The sequence below is a fragment of the Wolffia australiana genome, chromosome 16 (genome assembly GCF_029677425.1).
Source record: "Wolffia australiana isolate 7733 chromosome 16, ASM2967742v1".
Taxonomy (NCBI): domain Eukaryota; kingdom Viridiplantae; phylum Streptophyta; class Magnoliopsida; order Alismatales; family Araceae; genus Wolffia; species Wolffia australiana.
Window position 1 is genome coordinate 3,658,418 of NC_135850.1, and position 26,365 is coordinate 3,684,782.

The 26,365-nt window shown below is 39.9% G+C and overlaps 3 protein-coding genes across 3 annotated transcripts; all 3 read left to right on the forward strand.

Annotated features, from left to right (window-relative positions):
- The first annotated feature begins 8,122 nt into the window (after nucleotides 1-8,122).
- On the forward strand, nucleotides 8,123-8,967 carry LOC144713849 (uncharacterized). Its single transcript, XM_078588566.1, has one exon. It carries the CDS (start codon nucleotides 8,266-8,268, stop codon nucleotides 8,659-8,661), a length of 396 nt encoding a protein of 131 aa, XP_078444692.1. The 5' UTR covers nucleotides 8,123-8,265; the 3' UTR covers nucleotides 8,662-8,967.
- Nucleotides 8,968-11,996: 3,029 nt separating this feature from the next.
- LOC144713639 (putative inactive receptor kinase At1g48480) lies at nucleotides 11,997-14,337 on the forward strand. The gene is made up of 2 exons (XM_078588289.1): nucleotides 11,997-13,471; nucleotides 13,553-14,337. The coding sequence occupies exons 1-2, from the start codon at nucleotides 12,160-12,162 to the stop codon at nucleotides 14,155-14,157; spliced, it is 1,917 nt and encodes a 638-aa protein (XP_078444415.1). The 5' UTR covers nucleotides 11,997-12,159; the 3' UTR covers nucleotides 14,158-14,337.
- Nucleotides 14,338-15,087: 750 nt separating this feature from the next.
- LOC144713640 (phosphoglucomutase, cytoplasmic 1-like) lies at nucleotides 15,088-20,628 on the forward strand. The gene is made up of 18 exons (XM_078588290.1): nucleotides 15,088-15,246; nucleotides 16,284-16,365; nucleotides 16,678-16,733; nucleotides 16,918-17,035; nucleotides 17,124-17,182; nucleotides 17,421-17,540; nucleotides 17,628-17,728; nucleotides 17,845-17,904; nucleotides 17,981-18,080; nucleotides 18,147-18,304; nucleotides 18,368-18,463; nucleotides 18,570-18,633; nucleotides 18,718-18,799; nucleotides 18,903-19,078; nucleotides 19,142-19,218; nucleotides 19,979-20,111; nucleotides 20,188-20,304; nucleotides 20,404-20,628. The coding sequence occupies exons 1-18, from the start codon at nucleotides 15,166-15,168 to the stop codon at nucleotides 20,473-20,475; spliced, it is 1,752 nt and encodes a 583-aa protein (XP_078444416.1). The 5' UTR covers nucleotides 15,088-15,165; the 3' UTR covers nucleotides 20,476-20,628.
- The last annotated feature ends 5,737 nt before the right edge of the window (nucleotides 20,629-26,365 follow it).

Below are 26,365 nucleotides of genomic sequence, written 5' to 3' on the forward strand. Positions count from 1 at the left end.
GACTGAAACCTTGCTCATCACTAACTAATTAAATTATTCTATGAGTAAAGGTTTATAAATTTTATTGATTAAACTCAAATTCATGACATCCTAATTTTACTCTAATTTTGATTTTATTCCTAAGACACCAAAGACATCCTGTTTTTATTTTTGAGTCCTTAATTAGGGGATTCAAATTAGGTTAGCTGGGACATAGCAAGAAGTAAATGAAGGTGATTGAGGGGTGAAAATTGGATTTTTCGCTCTTGGTATAAGAGGAGATTATCTCATGAAAGAAGATGCATTGACTACACTAGCCAATGTAGTGGATATATTGGGCAAGATATTCTCCAATAAACACTAGTATCAATACACACTAGAATGAATGATTATTGGTTAATGATTAACCAGGCCCTAGATCATACATGCTGATAAAAATAATATTAAAATAATAATAATAATAATGCATCAGGGTGTACTCAAGGAATATGCTTTAAATTATTTCCCAAGGTAGTTAAAATATTAGGGAACGTTGTTCTCCAGTGATGTTCGTTACTTACTAGAATGATAGATTAACATTAACCACACCCTAAGTCATTTGAGAGTCGCATGTAGATGAAGGATTGTACATGTGTGAGAGAGTTGATTTACTTCTCTATATCTTCCATAGTTGTATCTTGGCACCCTACAAAGTGGAATATTATCCTTCTAATTCAATTAAATCAATTGTCTATTTATTAATCTATATGTTGGTAAAGTTAATTAATAAGGTTGGGATGGAGTCATTGAAAAACTTACATTTAGGTAAATAATTTTTCATAATTATTTTTGAGTTAATCAATAAATAAAATTTTAAAAACATGAATCATAAAATAATTTTTCTAGTTAGTGATGAACAAGGGTTGTCTCTACAGGGAAAAAATAATGGGATTTGATTGTATTTTATACAGTGAATAGGAGATGAGAAAATATATTTTAATAATTAAGAATAAAGATGGAATATTTTTATGGAAAAAAATTTAATAAATGCAGAATAACTGTAAGGATATAGATTAATGGAATAAGTGGGTGTGTTTAATCACAATGATAGATAAATTAGATATGGAAAAATGATGTGCATGGATTTTTTGGATGAGATAATGTAGATGAATGTATGTGTATCAATATTATGAATGAGATGGATGTGGATGATCTCTACAAGAATACGACAAAGTGTATGAACACTCACTGTGGGTCCTTACGGGTTCCACCATGATCAACGCAATTTGTGCCATCGGGTGAGCCCCTCCACTTCTCTTTAACTTTCTAAATTCAATCGATACATCATAAAACCACTCTCTTTCACTTGACATACTAGAGTAGGAGCAATTCTAAGGCATTTTTACATGAATCAAAGGGTATATTTATCTACATTTATCTCCCCCATAAAATTTAGAAAGTTAAATACAAACCCATGATCCAAATTTCAGGATAGAACTTGTTGTGGATGATTATACAATGTTATTTTTAAGTTGAATCATTCGTAGCACTCAGATTCTGTCTCTTTGGATTGATAGCATGGTATAAAAATATCAGGAATCTATAAGAAAATCATAAAATTTGTTAAATAGTTCCATACGATATATTTTAAATATAATAATAACATAAATATATTTTAACTAAAAGTAATATTTCTTTTGATGTAATGTCACAAACTTATTAAAAAGTTCCTATAAATATATTTCCACTTATATAATTATTATCTCCATGAATCGGATGTCACTAAAATCTATACAATACCAAAAATATAGAAAAATCATAATCTCATATCTAACACACATAAATAATCATTTTAGTGCAAATAAACTTACAAAACTAGGGATGTTATTATATTAATGTTATTAGTCATTTACTAGTTTCATAAATTGACTTATAGGATCACACTGACAAGATCAACATACATTGATAGATAATACTTAATTCATAAGGGCTTTAGTGAAAATTTCCTAATTAAGCATAAATATAGGGGGCCACCTATTACAGGTGTCCACGCCAGCCAGATATAGTTCAGGGACATGGATGGTATGATTTTTTCATCCTGGGACAAAAAAATCATCCCGTCCAAGGGTATGGGCAAAATTCGGGACAAAAAAAAATTTGTTCCAAGGACCACCGGACGGGACACTTTTCGTCCCGCGAGACAAAAAAACCGTTTGTCCGGAGGTCTCGGAAGATGGACGAACAAATGTGGACGAAAAACCACCAGATTCACATCCAACGGTTTAGATGTAGCCACGTGGCCTTGTTATGACAATTTGCATCAGAGTCCCTGTATTGTTTTGCGTGTGCAAACTGACGCCACTCAGAAATAATTTTACATATGTCCATTTGAATTCTCTCTCATCCATATTTCAGTAAAAACTTAGAAAAATCAATATTAATATATTAAAAATATCAAATGTTTTTTTTGTCCAGGATGAGGGATGTGATGGTTTTTTTCCCGGACGGGACAAGAATTTGTCCCAGGAGAACTAGAGGGGACAATTTTTGTACCGTCAAACAAACATTTGTCCCGTCCTTCATCCCTACACTATATCCAAATGTCAGACGGGACAAAATTTGTCCCGTCCCGTCCATCGTTCACGTCAGGGATGATCCGGAACTATACAGCCAGATCTAGACAAACCCCATGTCTTCTTGCTCACTTAAAAAGCTTGTCCTTCTTCTAAGACGTGTTGGTGGGAAGATAAACTAGATCTTCAAAGAAGATTGGAGAAGTTCAAGAGGAGACCATTTGTTGCGTTGGTCGTTTGTATATGTGTAGAGGTTGGGCTTGTGAATAACTTGAAGAAACTCGTATTAGAGAAAAGTGAGAGTGGAATAAGCTCCACATAATGTGATGTAATCATTATAAGTATTATAGTTTACTCTGAATGGATTTTTATGACTTCCAAGTAGTAATTCAATTTTGGACAATTAATAAAGTCTAAAAAACATGAGCCAGATATCAAAGCCAGTTCTAGGGTTTTGATTAAGCTTGGCCTTCCAAAATGTTCAAAATGTTGTCTAAAAAGTTTCTTTTGTATGCCATTTTGGGTGGATGTCAACGATAGCAGCGTATATCACCACAAACAGCCCATTTGAATAAATCTATAATGCCTATTAGGGATTACATGACTCGCTAACAGTGGCTGTGTGCCGCTACACTTGGCATCACAAGAATCGTCCATATCAGCCTTGTGTTTGGTAGGCCATCATGAATGTGCAATCGCCCACAGAGCAGTTGCCCGAACAAGGCATGCATACATGGTTGGTGGTGATAACAAACCAACTATTATGCTAATATTGTCCTTGATTTAGATGGAAAAAATGGATTCAGACAACAAAAAACAATGAATAGAATCCTAAAGGCACTAGAAGCCTATTGATTAAGTCAACTATCCATGTACCATATCCATGATTTCTCGATTCCTCAAGTAAGAGGTGTTTAACTGCTTAAGTGTGCAGCCTCTAAATGCTCCACTGTCCTTGTTACACCATCTCGATTGCATTGGAAATGGAGAGAAACAAAGGGGAGAAGGGAAAAGATGGGTAGGGCCCTAAACAATTCTAGCTTGAGTGATTCTGATTCAGGACTTTCCCTTATTTATACTAAGTGAGGATAAATATATCTCCACACTAATGGCCACTAGACACTTACAAACTTCCTATATTCATTATTTTAATGTCATAAAAGTTTTAAAAATATATGAAAATCTTAAAAATAATTTTAGTTTAGAATATGATATCACATGATTTTATAAAAGTACCCAACATTCAAAAAATCAAAAATAATCAGCATATGATTCTAAAAATAGATTTAATCATTTTAGTATTCATAACACACATATAATCATTTTAATGATAATGACATCTGATGTATTTCATGAAAATATATGTGGCTTACAAGCCAATCTCAATCCCGCATCTTGTTCATTATCCATTAATACAAGCTATTTATTATAATGCACATCAAGCGTATGACAAATTCCATGAATAAATGATTTCATTTAGTGAACTATGATGATATCACAGTACAAAGATTTCTAGTCTTTAAGCAAGTATTCAAAATTTTCATATTAAGAGGTTACTCAAGAAGGATCGAAATATCTATATAGAATAACATTATACAGTCCAGTCCCGTAACAATTACTTTGGAGATTATAAGGATAAACAGTGGGTGCTCTACAGCAGAGAGAGTTCATTCAATGGATATGTATGAATCCTTTATATCAAGTTGTCAATCAGCTTGATTCATGTCGCGACTGTGTGAGTCACTCTTTGACCTTGGATATACAGCTTTGATTAAACTGACCTATCATCAATTAAGTTGCATCTTCCCCAATAAAGCTTGTTGGTCCATTGGAGTCATTAAATAGCCTAATATTGGGGCCCAGATGATCACACACAAATGCTCTTTTGGATGTTGAAAGATATACTTAAACTTTGGTGATTTCTATATAAAATCTAATTACTATTAACAAGGAAAGGCCTTTGAAGGAAATTCACACAGGCCTGAATTATGTAGGGCTCTACCCTTATTGTAACTTCTCCCCTGTGCTCCTCTCCATTCCCAGTGTTTGTGGAATGGGGTAACGACAATGGTGAAGTGTCAATGAGACTCGGCAAGATGGAGGAGGATAATGCAATGTTAGGGACCACGTGGATATATGTTGTGTCTTGCATAAGGAATAGAGAAATCACAGATTTCATCAGTGCACTAGTGATTGGATCTACAATTTTCTAATACTGTTGAACTTCTGTTTAAAGTTTTTTGCTGCACAAATCTCTTTAGTTTCATCCAAATCAAAGCCATAAAACTAAACACATCCTCCATTACTTTCTTACATATTGTATCATTCTTATCAATCTTGTTAAATATGAACTACCACTTTACAACCTTGATTGATGAACTCTACTTCAGGGTATTAATTTATCATTGTCATTTTGTTAATCAATACACGATTATAAACCTTGAATCATAAGACAATTCGATTAGTTAATGATGAGCAAGGTTCGTCTCCAAAAGGAACAAAAAGTATATGGTTATTAGGGCATACAGAAAAAATTTGCAAATTAAAAAATGTGATATAAGGAAGATGATAATTAAATACAGAATAATTTATGTAAATAAATTAATGTAATACCTTAGTTGAGGACTTTACTACATCCTCTTCCGTGAGCTTTCTCATCCAATATCAAGAGCAATCGATCCCATCTTGATCACTTAGTCACCTTCTTGATGCACAAATGGTTTGAAATTCTATGAGTAAGAACTAGAAGCTCCTAGTATAAGTACAATGTTTTTGTCCTCTCAAGTTTATTAACTACTTACACAACTATGGCGTGAATTAACCTGATCGCTGGTATAGTAACATTCAGGGATTCATCCTGATTAATTTTACAAAATAACATTCAATATTTATCTTTAGTGTTTCCACACTACTGGATATGGGATCAGCCAAACTCATGATATGAGTGGGACTACATAGTCCCATTCTATCCTAATAGTTTGATCTCCATATTGAGTATCCTTTAAAAAGGTAAATTAGGAATATATGACCAATGATCTCCATATTAAGATCACATCATTATTCACTCAATTATTACGTGTATTCATTCTGTGTGTCACACAAGAATAATTTTGAATTGAATTAATTCAACTAACATAAATGAGATATGATAGTGTAATTATGCTTCGTGCCACATAATATTCATCAATAACTTTCCAACTTAATTGCCGCCCATCGACAACTTCTACCATCTCCTCATACTATCGTCGTTTGCTTCACACCACTGATGCCTTTACCTCTAGCTCTCAATTTGATTCTCATGAAAAATAATGAATTTATGAATAATAATAAATATCAGTTATGAACTACAAATTAATATAGAATAAAACACATTAAGTTGAAATAAATTAATAAAATATGAATCAAGAGATAAAATGAGTTAAAATATAGAAAATAATTAAATAAATTAGTATTCAGTGTCCATTATCCATTTCATGAATGCAGATATCAAAACATAACAATCAATTTAAATCATATACACACATGCATAACAGTTCTGATAATGGATACCTTAAAGATAATTCCCCATTATCTAGGGCCATCATCAGACATCATTGTGGAACAAAATCCATATAGGACCCACCTCTGTTTTCTAAATCATTATCTACATGGTAGCACCCTAATATTCTCCTATTACATACAAGAATATTCCAATAATTTATGCATTACTAGATATTAATAATATCATGGTCCATTCATATGGGTCAAAACCCCACCAGTCATAGTTCCAGATTGTCCAGGACATGGACGATGGACCGGATGGGATGAAGATCATCTCGTCTGACATCCGAAATCAGTGGAGGGTCGGGGGGGGTAGACGATTTTTCATCCGAGACCTGCTGGCGGGGCGGTCTTTTTGTCTGAGTGGATGAAAACTATCCCGTCCGGAGGTCTCGCGACAAATTTCCATCCCGATTTTTGTCCAACCTCATGGACAGGATGATTTTTTCATCCTGGGATGAGAAAACTGTCCCGTCAGCATCCCTGAACTAATATAGTTCTGGATCGTCCAGGACGTGGATGATGGATGGGACGGGAGGAACATCATCCCATCCGACGTCCGGAATCAGTGAAGGGACGCAACGTGATGATTTTTTCGTCTAAGATCTCTAGGCAGGACGTTTTTTTTCTCCGAGTGGACGGAAACTGTCTCGTCATGAGGTCTCAGGATGAATTTCCGTCCCTATTTTGCGCAACCTCGCGGATGGGATGATTTTTGTGTCCTGGGATGAAAAAACTGTCCTGTTTGCGTCCTTGCACTAATATAGTTTCGGATCGCCCAGGACGTGGATGGAGGATGGGACGGGACAAAGATCGTCCCGTCCAACATCCAGAATCAGTGCAGGGATGTGGACGAGATGGTTTTTTCATCCAAGACCTCCAGACAGGAAGGTATTTTCGTTCAAGTGGACGAATACTATCGCGTGCAGAGGTCCCGGGACAAATTTCCATCCCGATTTTCATCCAACCTCGCAGAGGGGATGATTTTTGCATCCTGGGATGAAAATATTGTCCCGTCCACATCCCTGCATTACTATAGTTCTGGATCATCCGGGACGTGGATGATGGACGAGATGGGACGAAGACCATCCCCTCCGACGTTCGGAATCAGGGGAGAGACGCGAACGGGATGGTTTATTTTGTCGGATAGCTCCGGACGGAACGATTTTTTTGTCTGAGGGGACAAAAACTATCCCGTCTGGAGGTCTCAGGATGAATTTTTGTCCCGATTTTTGTCCAACCTCACGCTCACGGACGGTGGACGTCCCCCATCCCGTCGGCCTTCGAACCGAGCCTTCGGGACATTGGGAGCTAGTCCGTGCCCTAATCCCTTGAACCGTTATCTGTGTTACATCTCGGATCACTTGGTTTTGACATGCTTCTCATTGAAGTTATTAACGATCACATCATTCTACGATTTGCATCATTTATCCTCAATTGTACCCTGTGGTGTAACACGAGCCGTTTGATCCCGGTTGTGTTACATAAAAAACTGTCCTGCCCGGAGGTCATGGGATGAATTTCCGTCCCAATTTTTGTCCAACCTTGCAGACGGAATGAATTTTCATCATGAATTGTCCAACCGTGTCCCTGAACTTCTATAGTTCTGGATCATCCGGGACATGGACGATGGACGGGACGGGACGAAGATCATCCCCTCCGACGCTAGAAATCAGTGGAGGGACGCGGACGAGACGGTTTTCGCGTCCGAGACTTCGGGACGGGACGATTTTTTTCATCCGAGACCTCGAGATGGACGGAAAACCGTCCCGTCCAGAGGTATCAGGATTAATTTCCGTCCCGATTTTCGTCCAACCTCGCGAGCGTGACAATTTTTTCGTCCTGGGACAAGAAAACCGTCCCGTCTGAGTCCCTGCACTATAGTAGCACCCTAAAATTCTCCATATTACATACAATAATATCTAGTGATTTATAAATTACTAGATATTAATAATATCGTGGTCCACTCATTTGGTCTATAAGCCCACCAGCCCATCAATCTATAACAACAAATTATGCCTATAAGGCCCAATAATTTGTGCTCTCTCATTCTTCGCCAAGAAGCAAGCCAGGTGTCGCGGGGGAAGGCAAGGCATAAAAAGCAGCGACTCCTCTTCTAGTTCTAGATCTAAGCTTTTTCCTCGTCTCCCTTCTCCGGCCGATCAATTCTCGTTTAGGGTTTCGTTCTGCTGCGATGGCGCTCGAATGGGTCGTGCTGAGCTACGCCGCGGGAGCCGAGGCGGTGATGTTACTTCTGCTAACGTTGCCAGGACTCGACGGCCTTCGAAAAGGCCTCGTCGCGGTCACCAAGAACACCCTCAAACCTCTGCTATCGGTGGTTCCTTTCTGCCTCTTTCTATTGATGGATATCTACTGGAAGTACGAGAATCGACCCAGCTGCGGGGATGAGCACGCTTGCACCCCATCTGAGTACATACGCCATCAGAAGTCTGTGATGAAGAGCCAGCGCAACGCCCTTCTCATTGCCGCGACCCTCCTCTTGTATTGGCTCCTCTTCTCCGTCACCCACCTCGTGATCCGTCAACAGCAGTTGTCGCAGCGTCTTGAAAAGCTCAGGAATGAGGACTGATCCGCTTGTGTTGCTCTTTAATGGGTTGATCTTCGAGCGTCAACCGTCTGTGGCTGAAGATTATCGCTGGTATCAGTTGTGAATTAGGCCTTGCTTGCCGTTTAGGGCTTGATTTTTGACCTAATCGCGCTCTGTTCGTGGGCCTTAATTTCTAGCTGAATACTGTCTACTATTTCGTCGATTTTCGTGAATGTCTGAGGGGATTTTTCATGTTTGAGGTGTCTGAGTATCGGTGAAGAGATTATATTTTCTCGTTGTTAATTTGCCAAGTAAAGTTGTTAAAAATTCTCAGCTTTGCAGGAACAATTTGTCTCTTGGTGCCCAAGGGCGTGCTAATGTTTGTAAATTTAATGAATGAGTTGGGTCAGGATATATTTTTTTGAAAGGAAAACTAAAATTGATTTTTTTGTTTGCGTTGGTAATCGGCTCTCTTGTCATTCCTGATTACGTATGCTCTCGTTTTGTTCTTGTCTTAAAATTTTATAATTTTACTGAAGCTTGCAAATTTGAGAAATATGTGGATCTGTAAAAAGCCCTTCTTGGCATAGGCCCATTTTGATACAATTCCTAATCCCCAAACCCCCTCCGAGGGATAACTGTGTCTTTTCCCTTATGCATGTTTCCCTCTAAATAGGGTGTCCTCCCATTCCCTAGTGGGTTCCTATCACATTTCTTAACTTCAACTATTTTCCAGTATAATCTGATTGGAAAGTATGTTTAAAAAAAAATCTGATTGGAAAAAGTGTTTCTCTATGAGTTGTGGGCACGCGATACCGAACGCAGATGTTGTGGAAAAATCTGATTGAAAAAGTTAAAAACTTGTTGAAAATTTTCACAGGAAACAGATCTGTGAGTTGTGCTGCTCCCCGGCTAAGTGGCAAGCCTTTGTGGGTTTGGTCCTGTTCATTGCTAAATTGGCCCTTTCAAAGATCAGAAGGTTTTATTTGCGGCCTCACACCACGTCATTGACGCAAAATATGTTCGTATTTTTTTTAAAAAATCTTCTAGACCATGCATTCTTCATTATTTGGGTGCACTTGCAAAATTATCTGTTTTCCTGTTTGGAATTTTGGAACGCAGAGCTAGTACTCGTTTTATATTTTTGCCCCCGTGTAGACTTTATAAATGTGAGTCGATCTTCAATGGAAAATCAGAGCATTTAAATCAGAAAATTTAAGAGTTGATTTTGTAACGTGGTCGATCTACTGTGAAAATATCTCAAGAAGCAGGTTGCTAGGTAAGACAACAATATTTGGAACAATTCTAATATGAAAGCAATATTAAATCCAATTAGGGATGGGGAAAAATGTTTGCGAACGGTCAAAATTGGACCGTGAACACTCCCGAGGTTATTGTTTACAATATAAAACATTATTATTATTACAATAATAATAGTAGTTTTTTCACACTATCAAAGAGAGAGAGGGAGAATGGCCATCTCTCTCTCTCTCTCTCTGCCCTCCTCTCCTGCCTCTCGTCCCCCACCTCTCCCCTCCGCCCCTCCCTCTCTCTCACTCTCCCTGCTCCCTCTCCCGTGCTCTCTCTCTCTCTCTCTCCCCCTCTCTCCCTCTCTCTCTCTCTCTCTCTCTCTCTCTCTCTCTCTCTCTCTCTCTCTCTCTCTCTCTCTTGCTCGCTCGGTCCCCTTCGCTCCCCGAACCTCTTTCTCCCCAAACCCCCTCTCCTTCCCATTTGCTCACCCTTGTTCACGAATGAACCAAACACAAATACGAACAAGAATTTTTCCCTGTTTCTTTGTCGCCTAACAGGGAATTTCCCATCCCTAGATCCAACCAACATTCAGTGTCATGTAGACATGGTTGTTCTGTTCTGTTTGTTAGAAATGAAAAAAAAAATTGCACAAAAGAACCGCACAGAGCCTTGTTCTTTGTTCTATTCTTTAAAAAAAAAACGAACAAAATTCGCATATTCGCACAAAACTAGAACAAAATTAGCACAAAGCAAACAAAGGAACCGCACACGGGTCTGTGTGATGTTCTGTTCGAATTCATTTTTGTTCTCTTCGGAAAATAGAACAGAACGAATGATTTCACACAAATTCGCACGAAAAGAACAGAATGGCCACGTCTAGTGCCATGTTGGCCTATTTTTCCTAAATTGGTCCGCGACCCAGGTACTTCTGAGAAAAGATAAGAGAACTCCATTCTCTCGAATTATAATAAAAACCGCACAATTATAATAAAAACCACACAATTACTACAAATGTACATTGTGCCGACAGCCATTGAAAAGTCTTAATCTCTACTACTAGTGGAATTTATAGTTACTTTGTGTTATTTAATACACACATATTTGCATTTAAGAAAATGAGAGCTTACATTTGCTCCGTATTTTCCTAGCTTATGTTTTGCTGTTCGGTCCCCATCAACCTGGTTTTGACGTCTTTAATATGTAGATTTACATCACTTGGGAGTCTTTGAAGACTTTTCTAGGGTTTCAGGCTCCATCTTCTTTGAAGATCAGATTGTCCAAGTCCAGCAACCTTCTTTGGCCGTGCTAATCTTATCAGACTGTTCATTTTTTTCGCTTTTTCTTAATTTTCCATTTCGGCCATTAGCCAATTAAATAGAAACGTAAAATAAGTTTAGCTCTTTGGCGATCGATGTAGATCTCTCTAGTGCCTACTGACATAATGCTAATTTCATTTCTGACAGCTTGTATTTTCTAAAGTCGGGCGACGATAGCGAAATGAAAAGAATTTAAAGAGAGCCACGAATTGAGCATTAGGAATCTTTGGAAGAAGTAAAATAACACTTTGCCGCTTCAAAGCAGTAATATCATCAGTCAACTTTAAAAATTAATTTCTAAAATTTGGATTAGTCGTCCTATGGTTTCCGAAGTTGACATAAGCCTTACATATATTCAAGATAGCGAATGCATTAATACAAGTCATCCATCTCTCCATCTCTGACATCAGAAGCAAGGGGACGTAGCAGAATCAAGGGCAATTATTCCCAAAAAGTCAAACTTCAGTCCATTTTCAAGCCTTTTCTTTTTCTATGATTTTCCTCTCGCATCGCGAGAGTAGTACTCCTGACAGGCTGTCGGGTCCATCGATCGGACGACCCGCGTCGTCCCACCGTAGATCGCGATTCGCGGGGGTACTTTCCCGTTGTCATGGGGTACGTGGCGGGATCTGAAGCGGTACCGTCGTAGGCCCGACGGCACATGCGGTACTGTCAATTAAAAAAAACCAATCAATGCAATTTTATCCGCAAACGTGATAAAATGAATAATGACGTCAGCCGATGAGGGGGGCTTAGGGTTTTAATTTATTTATTTTATTTATAATGGTAATCTCGACCGCGGCCCGCCCATTACAGTAACACAGCTGTCTGCTCGCTCCGCTGGCTCAGTCTCCTGCCCTTTTCTCCTCGCATCGTCTTCTTCCCCCATCCCGCCGCCCTCTCCGCCAGAAGAGAGAGCTCTAGAGAGAGAAAGGGGGGGATTCCATGGAGTGAGGTCTAGAGAGAGAAGACAATGGCGGCGGCGGCGGCGTGTGTGTTGTTCTTGGCGGCGCTGTGGCTCGCGATTCCGGGAAATGCGGATCTGGAGGCGGAGAAGGCGGTGCTTCTGGTGCTCCGCGATGCAGTGGGTCGAAATGCCGTCTCCTGGAACGAGACGGTCTCGCCGTGCGATTGGGTGGGCGTGGTCTGCCAGTCCGACCGCGTCGTCGTCCTCCGTCTCCCCGGCGCCGGCCTCATCGGCGAGATCCCCGACGGCGTCTTCAGCAATCTGACGGCTCTGAGGACGCTCAGCCTCCGCTACAACGCCCTCTCCGGCCCTCTGCCGTCCGATCTCGCCGGTCTGGTGGACCTCCGGAACCTCTACCTCCACGGTAACCGATTCTCGGGGGAGATCCCGCCGTCCATCTCCTCCTTAGTCAATCTCGTGCGGCTCAACCTCGCCGATAACGGGTTCACGGGCGAGATCCCCGCGGGACTCGGCGAGCTTAAGCGGCTCCGCACGCTGTACCTGGACCGGAACCGGCTCTCGGGCCAGATCCCGGATCTGAACCTCACGCTGGACCAGTTTAACGTCTCCTACAACCAGATCAATGGGTCCATCCCCGCGCGGCTCCGGTCCCAGCCGGCGAGCTCCTTCCTCGGCCTGCAGGTCTGCGGCCTGCCCTCGAGCCCTTGCCCGGGAGAGAACGTCAACGGCCCCCCACCGTCAACCAGCGGCAACAACAAGAAGAAGAATAAGCTCTCCGGCGGGGCCATCGCCGGCATTGTAGTCGGCTCCGTCGTCGGCCTGCTTCTCGTCATACTCTTGCTCTGCTTCGTCTGCAGGCGGAAGAGCAAGACCAGATCCGCTGGCGTGTCGGCGGCGAAGCCGGCGGAGGCGAGGGACAAGGCGATCAGCGAAGAAGAGGAAGCCGGGGCCGCCGCGGCGGCGGCGGCTGCGGCGGCGGTGGCGACGAGATCGGCGGCGGCGGCGGCCGCCGCCCCCCGCGCGAAGCCCGAAGCGCAGAGCAAGAAGCTGGTCTTCTGCGGGAACGGGAACCGCGTCTTCGATCTCGAGGATCTGCTGAGAGCCTCGGCGGAGGTGCTCGGGAAGGGCACCTTCGGTACAGCCTACAAGGCCGTCCTCGAGATGGGCACCGTGGTCGCGGTCAAGCGCCTGCGCGACGTCAATCTGACCGAAGACGAGTTCCGGGAGAAGATCGAGGCCGTCGGATCCATGTCCCACCCCAACCTCGTCCCCCTCCTCGCCTACTACTTCAGCAAGGATGAGAAGCTCATCGTCTACGACTACATGCCCATGGGCAGCCTCTCCTCCCTCCTCCACGGTACAAACTCACAAACCCATCATCATCATCATCATCATCATCATCATCATCATCATCATCATGATCATCATGGGGATGTAGGGAGCCGGGGGGCGGGGAGGTCGCCGTTGCACTGGGAGACGAGGGTGAGCATAGCGCTGGCGGCGGCGAGAGGGATAGAGTACATACACTCCATCTCCCCGAGCTCGTCCCATGGGAATATTAAAAGCTCGAACGTGCTGATGGACAAGCCGGCCGGCGCGAAGGTGTCGGACCACGGGCTAGCCCAGCTGGGCGGCGGCGCGGCGGCCGCCGCGCCCAACCGGCTCGCTGGGTACCGCGCGCCGGAGGTGACGGACCCGCGGCGGATCTCGCAGAAGGCCGACGTGTACAGCTTCGGCGTGCTGCTGCTGGAGCTGTTGACCGGGAAGGCGCCGGCTCAGGCGCTGCTCAACGACGAGGGCGTTGACCTGCCGCGGTGGGTGCAGTCTGTGGTTCGGGAGGAGTGGACCGCCGAAGTGTTTGACTCAGAGCTGCTCCGGTTCCAGAGCGCGGAGGAGGAGATGATGCAGCTGCTGCAGCTCGCCGTTGACTGCACCGCGCAGTACCCCGACAGCCGCCCCGCCATGGCCGAGATCGTTGCCAAGATCGAGGAAATCCAACGGTCCAGCGGCCCCGCCAAGGACGAGTCAAGCGCCGAGATTTGAAGCCCTCTTCCTGTATGTCATGTCTCTCTCTTCATCATCATCATCATCATCGTCATCTCCTTCTTCTCCTTCTTCGTGTTTATGGTGTTGGGTGCTTTGGATTCGCCTCGCCTGTATTCTTCTCCATACACTCCATTACAAGACATGTGAATCTCGAGTGGCGTTGTGTTCTTTCGTCTTCTTCTTCTTGTTTTTTTTTTCTCTCTCTCTACATCTGTCTTTCTCTCTCTACTGGTTGGCCTCGTGAAACGAGACGGGGGAACTTTTCGGTCAACCACCGGCTGGTAGGTGTCAGTTGTAGACCGCGTCATCCGTCCTGGAGTCATTACAACGGTTGTTGCGGGACGGGTATAGTGTAGGGACGCGGACGGGGCGATGTTTTCGTCACGGGACGAAAAAGTCGCCACCGTCCGTTGAGACCGGACGAAATTCGGGACGAAAATTCGTCCCCGGGGGACCACCAGACGGGACGGTTTTCGTCCGTGGGACGAAAATATCCGGCCGAAGGTCTCCGGACAAATCTGGAAGGAAAACCGCCGGATTCACATCCGACGGTTGAGATGTTGCCATGTGGCATATCTATGAGAATTTGCATTAAAGTTCATGTATTTTAATATATTAAAAATATATTTTGCATTTTTTCGTCCGGGACAAAAAACCGTCCATGAGCTGACATCGGACGTAGGACGGGGCGAAATTCGTCAGTCCCGTCCTTCGTCACGTCCACGTCAGTGACGTTCTGGAACTGCGGATGGGCGGGACGGATGACGATACGTCATCCGCGGCTAATTTTCGGGAAAATTCCTATTTTTGGGGGGAAAAGAAAATTCGGCGTTAGAAAGGGAATATTCTAAATTGCTTTTTTGGGAGGACATTCTAAATTCTGGACCGTGAGAATGAATGGATGAGAGCCCGGCCCGATAAGGTGCCTGGGAAACTGTTAGATACTGGGGTTCTGTGTTTGGAATTCATCGATAGTGCAGATCGTCGGTGGCAGGAGCAAGGAAGATGGTGCTCTTCACTGTGTCGAGGAAGGAGACGTCTCCGATTCAAGGACAGAAACCTGGGACTTCGGGGCTCAGGAAGAAGGTAGATCGCTGTCATCGATCCATTTCAATTCTGATCGCGATCGCAGTTCTCTGCTGGCGGGATTGGAGCTTGAATCTGGCACTAGTGTATTGCATTATGCTCGTTGATCGTTTTTTTATGATCTCGACGTTTAGAGCGAGGAATTTTCTTGTTCACGTGATCTTTGATAATTGGAGCGGGAGAGATCTGGTCCAATGCTTCCGGATCGTGTCGCTGTCTTGGCAAAGTATAAAGATATAGTTTCTTGGATCTTATCAGCTTTATGTTTCGAGTAAAGGTTTCAGGACCGGATAAATTTGCCGGTCTAAGCGTATGATGTGAAGTATAAATTTGTGAGAAATTATGGATCTCGGTAAGGTCCCCGAGGAGGTCCCTGCTGAGCCAACAAATATTTTAAATGAGTCTTTAATGCCTTCTACAAGGACATGAGTTTAAATCAGACCTTCGTGGTATACATCTCCACTTGTTGCTCATCTTTTTTGATGATCTTAATGTCTATTACTAAGAAGTTTCGTGTTTTCAAGTGATCCTGTGCGTGAACATTGTAATACCTTGTCAGTGGTCGTTTACGACGAGGTCGCTACCAAATTTTATGGGACGGCTCTCAAAGAGTTAAGAGAGCTGTACATTTGTGTTTTACATTGTTGACATTTTAGCATTCGTGTTTTACATCGCTCATCGTCAAATTTAATGCCGAGTTAGAAATTATTAAATATCGGATCTCAGCAGCTTAGTGTATTAGTGTGATGTTTCAATCCTATCCTGTAACAGTTGTCTGAATCGAGTAAATTTGTAAGTTTAAGCGTAGGATGTCAAATGCAAACTTCCAAGAAATTATGGATCTTGTCAAGCTCTTTGGAGACTTCGCTCTTGAGCCAACAGATATCGTCAAATTCTGATACCTGTTCAGTTTGTTTTGTAATCGTATGGTTTGGCCTTCAATAGCTCTGTACATGCCGAGAAGACTTATTTTTCATTCCTGTTTCCTTTGATAATCCCGAGTGTCTTGATGATGTCGCTTTGTACGCCATCCCAAGGTGACGGTGTTCAAGCAACCCAATTACCTTCACAACTTTGTTCAAGCGACATTCAATGCGCTCTCCCCGAATAAAGTTAGAGGTAATAATCTTCCTTTATCCTCTCAATAAAATTGTGACGTAGAAATCGCCCAAAATATCTAAATTATATATGTTTTTATTTCCATTGCCATTGATTTTTTATGCTATATCTGTTTCGATTGCTCTCTGTCTAATGACTCCACATTTTCGTATGTTTTCAATATTTCTTCCTATTGATTTGGCAACGTTAAAAAACCATGTGTTAGCATGTAGTTTGTTGTTGAAAATGCATCATGTTTACTATTTTTATTATTAAAATTAACCTTTTTCTTGCTATGGTGTGGTCTCTTATTCTATCGTCAAACAAATGTAGGTGCGACGATTGTTGTTTCCGGAGATGGACGCTATTTTTCTGAAGAAGCCATCCAGGTACGTTTGTGATCATTTCTCTTTAATTGTTATTGCAGTGATGTTCCCATTTCTATTCCCGATTTTGCTAATGTGATTATGAAAATACTTTCTTATGGCTCTTGGATAATCAGTCTAAGAAAGCAATCCTAAAAGTAAAAGATATTTCTTTGACTCGTCTTACATATTTTTTCAAAATTCACAGATTATTATTAAAATGGCTGCTGCTAATGGAGTAAAAAGTATTTGGGTCGGACAAAATGGGCTGTTATCAACACCAGCTGTATCTGCTGTAATACGAGAAAGAGAAGGAAAAGATGCAAGTTCTACACTCTCCCCCTTTTACTTGAGGCATTATTTTATTGAAATAATAAAATTGTCGTATAATTATTTTTGTATATGATCAGGGAGCAAAGGCTGCGGGTGGCTTTATCTTAACAGCGAGTCACAACCCTGGTGGCCCTCACGAGGTTCCTTTTTCTCTGTCATTACTATCAGTCTTCTTATCTGAATCTACCTCCCCAGAAAAAAGCCCATCATATCTCTCAAATGTGTTCATGTTGTGTGACCATTTTCCATAAAAATTCTTCCCATTGCAGCGAGCAAACCATTAGTTAGTGTTCTTATGTTAAATATCTGATGTGTGACAATATTCAGTCGTCTCATTATTATGTTCTTAATGATTGTGCTCTTTATGGGGTGCACTAGGATTTTGGGATCAAATACAACATGGAAAATGGAGGACCTGCACCGGAAGGAATCACTGACAAAATATATGTGAATACAACGACGATTAAGGAATATTTCATTGCCGAAGATCTTCCAGATGTAAGTCAATAAATCTTTGCCATTGCATTTAATGGTCCGGAGCACTTGCACTTTGCCATTGTATTTAATCATTGGTCGTTGATGCAGGTAGACATATCTACAGTGGGAACGACAAGTTTTACTGGTCCAGAAGGATCGTTTGATGTTGATGTTTTTGATTCGACTGATCATTATGTCAAATTGATGAAGTAAGTTTGCATGTATACTTGGTGTCTTCGGTAGCACATCCCTTGCCATCGCTAATTCACGTTCTCCTTTTTGTCGTAATATTTGAATTTTATGGCTATATCCATGTTCCTATCAGGTCTATCTTTGACTTTGAGAGCATCAAGAAACTTTTGGCCTCTCCAAAATTCTCATTCTGGTGAGTCAAGGCATAATCCTCTAGTTAATTTGCTTCTAAGCTCATAAATATATTTTATTCTGATAATGCTTTATAGCTATGATGCGCTTCATGGAGTTGCTGGGATATATGCCAAACGTATTTTCTTGGAAGAGCTTGGGGCAGACGAGAGCTCATTGATTAATTGTACTCCTAAGGTACTGAATTTCTACTAATTAAAATTCAAAGGTACAGTTAAATCTAATATCCACTTGTGAAAATAGGATGATTTTGGTGGCGGTCATCCTGACCCTAACCTTACATACGCCAAGGAGCTGGTTACACGTATGGGACTCAGTAAGTCCTCTTCAGAGATTGATCCCCCAGAATTTGGCGCTGCTGCGGACGGCGATGCTGATCGTAACATGGTTCTCGGAAAAAGGTATGAAAATAGATTTTTTTTTATTATGAACTATACCCTCAAATGAAATTATTTCATCTATAGGTTTTTTGTTACTCCTTCGGATTCGGTTGCCATCATTGCTGCCAATGCAGTCCAAGCTATTCCATATTTCAGTTCTGGGTTGAAAGGAGTTGCCAGGTGCAAAAACCTTTAATTTCTCCCCTCTTCAAGTAATAATATTAGATAATTTTGAGGCTTTTGTTTTTTTCCAAGAGGGACTTTTAAGTTGCAAGAGTGTGTGCAGGAGCATGCCCACGTCAGCAGCCCTAGATGTCGTTGCCAAGAACTTAAATCTCAAGTTTTTTGAGGTTATGCTTATTCTAGTTTTTTATTTATGTTAATTCCCAGCCGTTTGTCAAGGATAAAATGAGATATTTTTCGGTTCCCTTCAGGTGCCCACTGGCTGGAAATTCTTTGGGAACTTGATGGATGCTGGCGTTTGTTCTGTATGTGGCGAAGAGAGCTTTGGGACTGGTAATTTTCTCCTTTTTTTCATTTAAGGATTGAATTCTCACTAGCTGTAATTCATTTATGAGAAAATAGTCCTTAGCATTCAAATCCTCTTTTATGACTTCAGGTTCTGACCACATCAGAGAGAAGGACGGCATTTGGGCTGTATTGGCCTGGCTTTCCATTCTAGCATTCAGGAACAAGGATAATCTCGAAGGTGACAAGCTGGTCTCTGTTCAAGACATAGTGCAAGAGCACTGGGCCACTTACGGTCGCCATTATTACACCAGATATGACTACGAGGTGAGGCACAAAGAAATGAAAATTTTAAGATAAAAGAAAGAACCAATCTAACTCCTTCCATAGAACGTTGATGCTGGTGCAGCAAAGCAGCTGATGACGGCACTGGTTGAGTCGCAGTCCTCTCTTACTGACCTTACAGAGTATGAATTTCCTTCTTCTCTCAGTATTAGGTTTCTTCATGAACAACAACTATGTTAACGGATGATGGTTGAGATGATCATGAACCATCATCATCATCATATCTATCTGGTTTCCACGAGACATCATCATCATCATCATCATCATCATCATATCTATCCAGTTTCCATGAGACATCACCACCACTGTCATCATCATAATATCTATCCAGTTTCCAAGAGACATCATCATCATCCATCAATTTACAAGAGCCATCATCTTCATCATCACCATTGTCATTGTCACAGGCATCCATCAGTCCTTCCAACCCTTGCATTGTATGAATGTCCTGCATCTCTCAGTATTAGGATTCGGTATCAAGGATGGTAATTACAATGGGCAATTATTCTGACGATGACAAATCATCATCATCTTCATCACTATCCAGTTTCCAAAAGGCATCATGATAGCCACCTTTAAAAAAAGTCATTGTCATCATCATTCATCAATTTTCAAGAGCCACAAGTGTCATCATCATCCAGTTGCCAAGAGCTATCATCGTCATTTTTGCCGTCATCCATTGGTTTCCAAGAGCCATCGTAGTCATTATTATCGATTATTTCTTAAAAAAGAGAGCAATTAATCATGTCAGTATTGTCATTGACATCCATCTGTTGAATGGATCAAAGACAATGATGAATTCCTCCGACCCCGTTCATTATAAATAAATGAGGTTATGGAAAAGGCGATGAGTTTGAGTATGCCACGCTTCTGGTGCTGTAGGACGGTAAAGAAAATTAGGGCTGATGTGGCGGAGATTGCGGAGGCAGACGAGTTTGAGTACAAGGACCCGGTCGACGGATCAATCTCCAAACACCAGGGCATCCGTTTCTTATTCAGAGATGGGTCTAGACTGGCAAGAAGAAGAAACCCTAACCCTAAAATTTTATTTTATTTTTTGGACTTGAGCTTGACCGAGACAGAAAACACAGGTTTTCCGGCTATCTGGTACTGGATCTGAAGGGGCGACTATCCGGGTCTACATTGAACAGTATGAGAAAGACCCTGCGAAGACTGGAAGGGACTCCCAAGATGCCCTTGCTCCCCTTGTATGAGCACACCCTTTCTTTTCCTTTTTTTTTTTTTTTTTTCTTTTTTTGCAGAATTCACCTTTCGATCTGAGTATTTATCTTATTTCTTTGTTGCAGGTGGAAGTGGCTTTGAAGCTTTCAAGGATTGAGGAGCTCACTGGGAGGTCAGCTCCCACGGTGATCACCTAAGTCAAGTACGGCCCCCATGAAAGGTTGGTACACCTGTTTTTCATTTCAATAATCAGACCTCTCTCAAATTAACATAATATTAAATATCCCTGAACTTTGCAAAAGTTTTGGTTTATTTTCAAGAATGATGAGTAAACAGGACTCAGACTCGGATATGAGGGGTCATCTGCAAATAAAGCAGTGAGAAGGAAGAATGAATAATCTGTTCAAATGCTCAAGAGGTATATGATAATTTTTTCGTGTAGTATTTTAAATCTCAGTAACGGCTAGGTATTTTGCAAACTTCTGGAGATGTGGCATCATTAATTACAATGATACCCATGCTGAAAAAACAAACAAATCAATAACTCTCATATTTGTGAGTAGATAATGAAGCAAATATTAGCATTTTAACCTTGTTTAGATGTTAAACTTGATGGCAGTTTCTGCATGTGTTTCTCGCATGGCAAGCCACTTGATCTCTATATTATAGGGCATGTGTTTCCGGCATGTGTTTCAACAAAAAAAGTTACAGGATTTCATTAGTACTAATCTTGTTGACATTAGTTAGGATCTAATCAAGCACAGAGTATGGATCATTACTAAAGTATCAACAGTGCAATATAACTCAGTCCTGCAATCTTTCATGCCTAAATCATTAAATCTAGTCTTCTTTATGTATCAATTTACAGTTTCAACACAAACTGCAAATTTGGTTTTGTGAGACTGCATTTTCCAACAATTGGGATAATTAATCGAGTTATATCATCATCCGCTTCAGTTTCCAACACCACATGCTGATGTTGATGTTATGCATAACTTCTATTCGCGTAAATACTCAACTCGGATTTGAAATAAATCATAGAAAATAGACAATAATTTTGAATATATTCAAATCTTCTTAAGATCTAAACTCATGTGGATCGTCCCCCAAAACTGTTTTTCAAAGTCTCAAGACAGAGAAAAGTCCTATTGTCATGTTATGTAAAGGGGGATCACCTGATCTTGTGGAAGTTTTCTACTAGATCTCTTGAAAACTTTTCTATCATTTATATTCTGGAAGGTAAGATTCTCGAAACTTAAGGACGTGCAATATTCACGTAGAAGAGTTTATCGAACTTTCTATGTTCTACCATCATTAGTCAGTATCTTAGAGGCTACATGATGTGAATTTATTTCCATATTTTGCATGGATTCCTTTTTTTCAAAGAAAATTACCAAAAGTTTAAGGTACAAATTGGCCTGATACTAACATTCTTCTCATAATTTTGGGTTACTTTTTCGTTTTTAAAGAATATTGCAAATCCATAAATTTCATTGTAAACATTGGGCATGAATAATGTTGAACATAATTTGTATTACTATATTAAAATGAGAGATGGATGTGAAATTGGCAAAAATTACGTGATTCCATCAAATTCCTTCTTGGACAAAAGCAAATCACTCTTCGGGAAGAAGCTCACATGCTTCAAGTTGCGCTTCAATAATGTTGAGCTAATGACTTTTCTACTACATCTGATTTAATATTTTCCACTTTTCTACGAAAGTGGTTCAATATGTTCTTTAACTTTTGATGAGTACACGGATACTTACCTTGTGCTATAGCACCTCAAGTGTAACACAACAATGGAACATGGTCTAAGATCAAAGGAATTATGCCAAGGTTGGTGATTAAATTCATTAAGGACACATTTTCCTTTGATACATTTAATGTAGCAATTAACTCAGCCTTTGTTGTCAAGCCGCCTGTGGTAGACCGTTTTGGAACTTTTCTAAGAGAATATACCTCCTTTATCTTAAAATACTATGGAGTGCTCCTTAAATATCTGAATTTCATTTCTCATACTTATGGGACCTCACTTGTGATGGGTTAGGAGGAAATATTTAATAGAGGAGAGCATTAAGATAATAAATAATAGAAAGTAATAGTAAATGGTGTTAGGGAGAACTCGAGAAAGAGAGAGATAATATAAGACATTATTTATCATTTTATAGATATTAGACATAAAAAAGAACTAAGATATTAAAATGAATTCATGGTATTATAATTAGTGATGATGTTAATGTAGGTAGTGAATAAAGTATCTAAGATTAGTAAGATAGATAAAATAGTAACATACTATCCTTAGTTGAAGATAGGAAGGTTATTTATTTCATTAATAGTAAGTTATATGTAAGATAGGAGATGGGTGTAATAATGATGGATATTAGTATTTAGTAATATAGTGAATAAAAATTTACTTTAATAAGACGTAAGAAGTTAATGAGTAAGAGTATTTTATTCATTAAGAATTAAGAAGGGATAAGAATTATGATAGATAGGGAGAAGAAGGAATTATTTATATATATATATATATATTAATGAAGGAGAGAAAATTTTAAATATATCTATATGCTTAGAGTTGAAGATTGAGGTAGGTAGTAGAATAGAAATTAAAATTTATAAGAGTTTATTTAATTACATGTAGAGAGAGATGTAAGAATTAAGAAGATAAGGCGAGAATATTTTCTATTTAGTCTCAAAGTAGTTTAAGAGTTTTTGAGATAGAGAGAGAGGGATGGGAGAGAGAGATAGAGAGAAAGAGAGGGAAGGAGGGTGAGGGAGAGAAAAAGAGAAGGTAGGATCATTATGAATATTACTTAAGAGGAATTTTGGTATATATTTTTATCTATAAAGATAATATTTATGTAGGTATAGATATTTAATTGGTATTTTAATACTTTTTAGAATATAAAATCGGGTTAAAATAGATTGAGATCATTGGTGCCCATAAGATGTTTGTGAAAATAGCTCAATGAGGCCGGTACACTAAAATACTATGAAATTGAATTCGCTCAATTATTCTAGCTCGATCCATCAATATTTAAATGATATATGTGTATATGTACCATATGGATATCAGTAGATTACCTGAATCTCCTTGATTCAGGTGGGCAGAGATTGGGGGCACTGATCGCTGCCCCTAGCATCACTATGGGTCTTTGTCTGCCTTCCTTCATGGTGGCACAAATCTAAGATGATCTGGAGCTCCATTGGGCCCATCGTGGGCTTCCCAAGCATCTATGGAGTTGTTACTGCCCTTGGATGTCACAGAATCCTAAAGACAAGTCTCTCAGCGTGGTCGAATGTCTCAATTAGAAGATATGAAAATTCCAACCTTAGAGGCCATTTTTAACCGTTTGGAGGGCCTCTGTTAGGCATAGATGAGTTGCTCTAGCAACGGGGTTCCTCCAGGCCGGTAGGAGGACCCTAGGTGGTCCCCTGCATCTGGAAATTGCCGTGTGGTCATCGAGGGTGACAACCAGGGGTGGAGATGTACCGACTTGCTCCTAGCCATCCAATTTCCTTCATAGTTTAAGTCCAATGACCACAATTAAGTCACAACTGGGGAAACCTTTTAGTTATTGTGCACCCACGAGCTATGTTAGTGCCCCGTGATCAGTCCAGTCAGCTTTTTTGTTTTTTGCTTTGCCTATCAAACGGCTCTACCATCCTTGTTAGTAATCACAGTCAATCAGTTGCCTAGAAAAAAAAAAGAAAAAATATTAAAATAATTACAGGATCCCGCCATCTGATTGTCCTTAATAAGATTGTACGATTTGCAGTACTTAAGGAAGCTTGTTATGACATGCAATTAGGGGGGGGGGGCGGCTGGAATCCTGGTCAGTATTTCTTTTTCTTTTCAGATTGCGATCAGTTGGACCGCGATCCATCTCATCACTTGTCAGCTGACCTGGGGTAGAGCTAAATGAAATTGCCAAATATAATCCCATATCGCAAAATGTTAGAAAAAATGATAGTTACACAAATATTATTAGAATATGATAAACGAAATAAAATGATGTTGCCACTACAAGCGTGCATGGGATACCTTTGCGCTTGTGCATTTTTGGGCCCCCTTTGATGGGCTTTCTTGGGCGTAGATTGTGTTCGTGGGCATGTCGGGTGCTGTAACTTGCGCATCAAGTACTTGCTGGTTGTAGCTAGGCTTGAGAGGCATATGCTCGCCTCCTTGTGGCTGGCTTGAGTGCTAAAGGTTGGATTTTTCTTTGGTTCAATCATGGATAACAAGTTTTCCATGAATATGGAAGAGATTGATAATTATAAATTAATCTTTAAAATCATACATCACATGTACCTTATTGGTAACTTGTTCCACCCTTGACTTGCTCACCCTAGAAGTATTTATGGGATCACATTGTTCTTTGATATGTGCTTGTTCTTCAACTCCACTTGAAAATTTCGAAGATCTTCTCACCATGAAGAAACTCTCCTTGGTTGAGTGGAGAAGACATCAGAGTGGAGAGAGGAGTCATAGGTTTCTAAAGCAATAACAGTTAGCGACATATATAATGAAAGGTTGACCAAAAAAAGGTGAAGATGATATGTTAAACATTTCAAAGATAAATTTTCGTGGAGGAATAGAATAATAATTATGTCCTTTAAACTTAAAGAGATGACCATCCTTACCCTAAATAAGATTCAACTTATTTCAACTAGGCAGTATTTGCATATTGACGGCATTAAGATGGGTTGTTTGCTTAGCACTAAAATTAGCAAAACTAGGATAACACACTGATTTTCATATCTTTCCCTCACCTTAGCAGATATCCAATCCACATATAATTTTACTGAATCAATACCTTTGGCTCATATCACCAAGAGGTATACTAGACTTGCTATTAAAAATCACAAATAAAATGCTATTTAGACTATTAATATGACAAATTCGAGGTATTTTCATCATTAAAATGATGATCTATACATGTTAGGCTGTCCTCACATAATTTTATATATATTTAAGATATAAAAATTTCTCAAAGATATAATTAAAACATATTATGACATCAAACTTTAAAGGAAGTTAATTTTATAAATCAGAATATATATTTATTCATTAAAATATTTTATAGTTTCAGTACATCACCATTTGTTGCAATCTGATGCTTTCCAATTGCAGCCAATCATTTTATGTTACCAATCATTGGTTGTGGCCTATTATTGGCTGCAACCAATAATTAGGTGCACCAATCAAAGTTGAGCTAAAATTATGAGGAGAAAGTGGAAGAACATACTGGCTATAAATAAGAATAAAATATTCTGATCTGTATGATGTGACAAATGAGAAAATCACGAATTCGATTCATAATTAATGCATCTAACACCATATATGAACCTAGGATACGTGGAAGAATGGAAACAAATAAAGCAAATGCATTAGAATCACACTAACTACCTTTTAATATATTCACTTTTCATGTCCACTTGAAATTTTATTGGAATAAAAGCATAGAACCAGACTTTTGTGCAAATTATTCATTTTTTTTGACAGCTTGGGTACATGTGTAGGTATTAGATTAAAGTGTATATTTTTGTGCCAATAATTGGGGCTTTTTAGTCACACTCCAATCTAATTGTGTACCCAAGGATGAGTGAGAACTTAAATATAATCTAAAATTTTACAACTTTAAAATGTGATACCTAACAATCCAATAAAACTTTTGTTTTGGAATTTGAGTGTATCTCTGATTTTATCTGGTCTACCAATCCATGATTTCCATCTTTAAATTTACCCTCCATTCAATCTGAAATAACACCCTTATATTTGTTTCTAAGTGATAGCACACGAATTATTAGGTTATTTCTATACGATTTGAATATGTTTATGCGTGTTATCAATCGTTAGATGATTAAATATATATTTTAGAGTGAAATTACCATTTTTGTGGATGAAGCGGTATTTTTACCGATTTTTCCAACATCATAGTTTAATTAATTTTCTGATTCATAATATTTTTATGACCTTAGATTCATGGGTATATTAATTTCCTAAGTAGTAATATATATAATTAATGTTTTAAAAATAATTTATTAATATCTTTGTCTTAAAATTATGACATGCCATGTGTT

Excerpts from the sequence above, each read along its gene's own strand:
- LOC144713849 (XM_078588566.1), top strand. The coding sequence starts at position 8,266 with ATGGCGCTCGAATGGGTCGTGCTGAGCTACGCCGCGGGAGCCGAGGCG.
- LOC144713639 (XM_078588289.1), top strand. The coding sequence starts at position 12,160 with ATGGCGGCGGCGGCGGCGTGTGTGTTGTTCTTGGCGGCGCTGTGGCTC. Across the intron at positions 13,472-13,552 it reads CCTCTCCTCCCTCCTCCACG|GGAGCCGGGGGGCGGGGAGG; the intron begins GTACAAACTCAC and ends ATGGGGATGTAG.
- LOC144713640 (XM_078588290.1), top strand. The coding sequence starts at position 15,166 with ATGGTGCTCTTCACTGTGTCGAGGAAGGAGACGTCTCCGATTCAAGGA. Across the intron at positions 18,305-18,367 it reads AACATGGTTCTCGGAAAAAG|GTTTTTTGTTACTCCTTCGG; the intron begins GTATGAAAATAG and ends TTTCATCTATAG. Across the intron at positions 18,634-18,717 it reads TAAATCTCAAGTTTTTTGAG|GTGCCCACTGGCTGGAAATT; the intron begins GTTATGCTTATT and ends GGTTCCCTTCAG.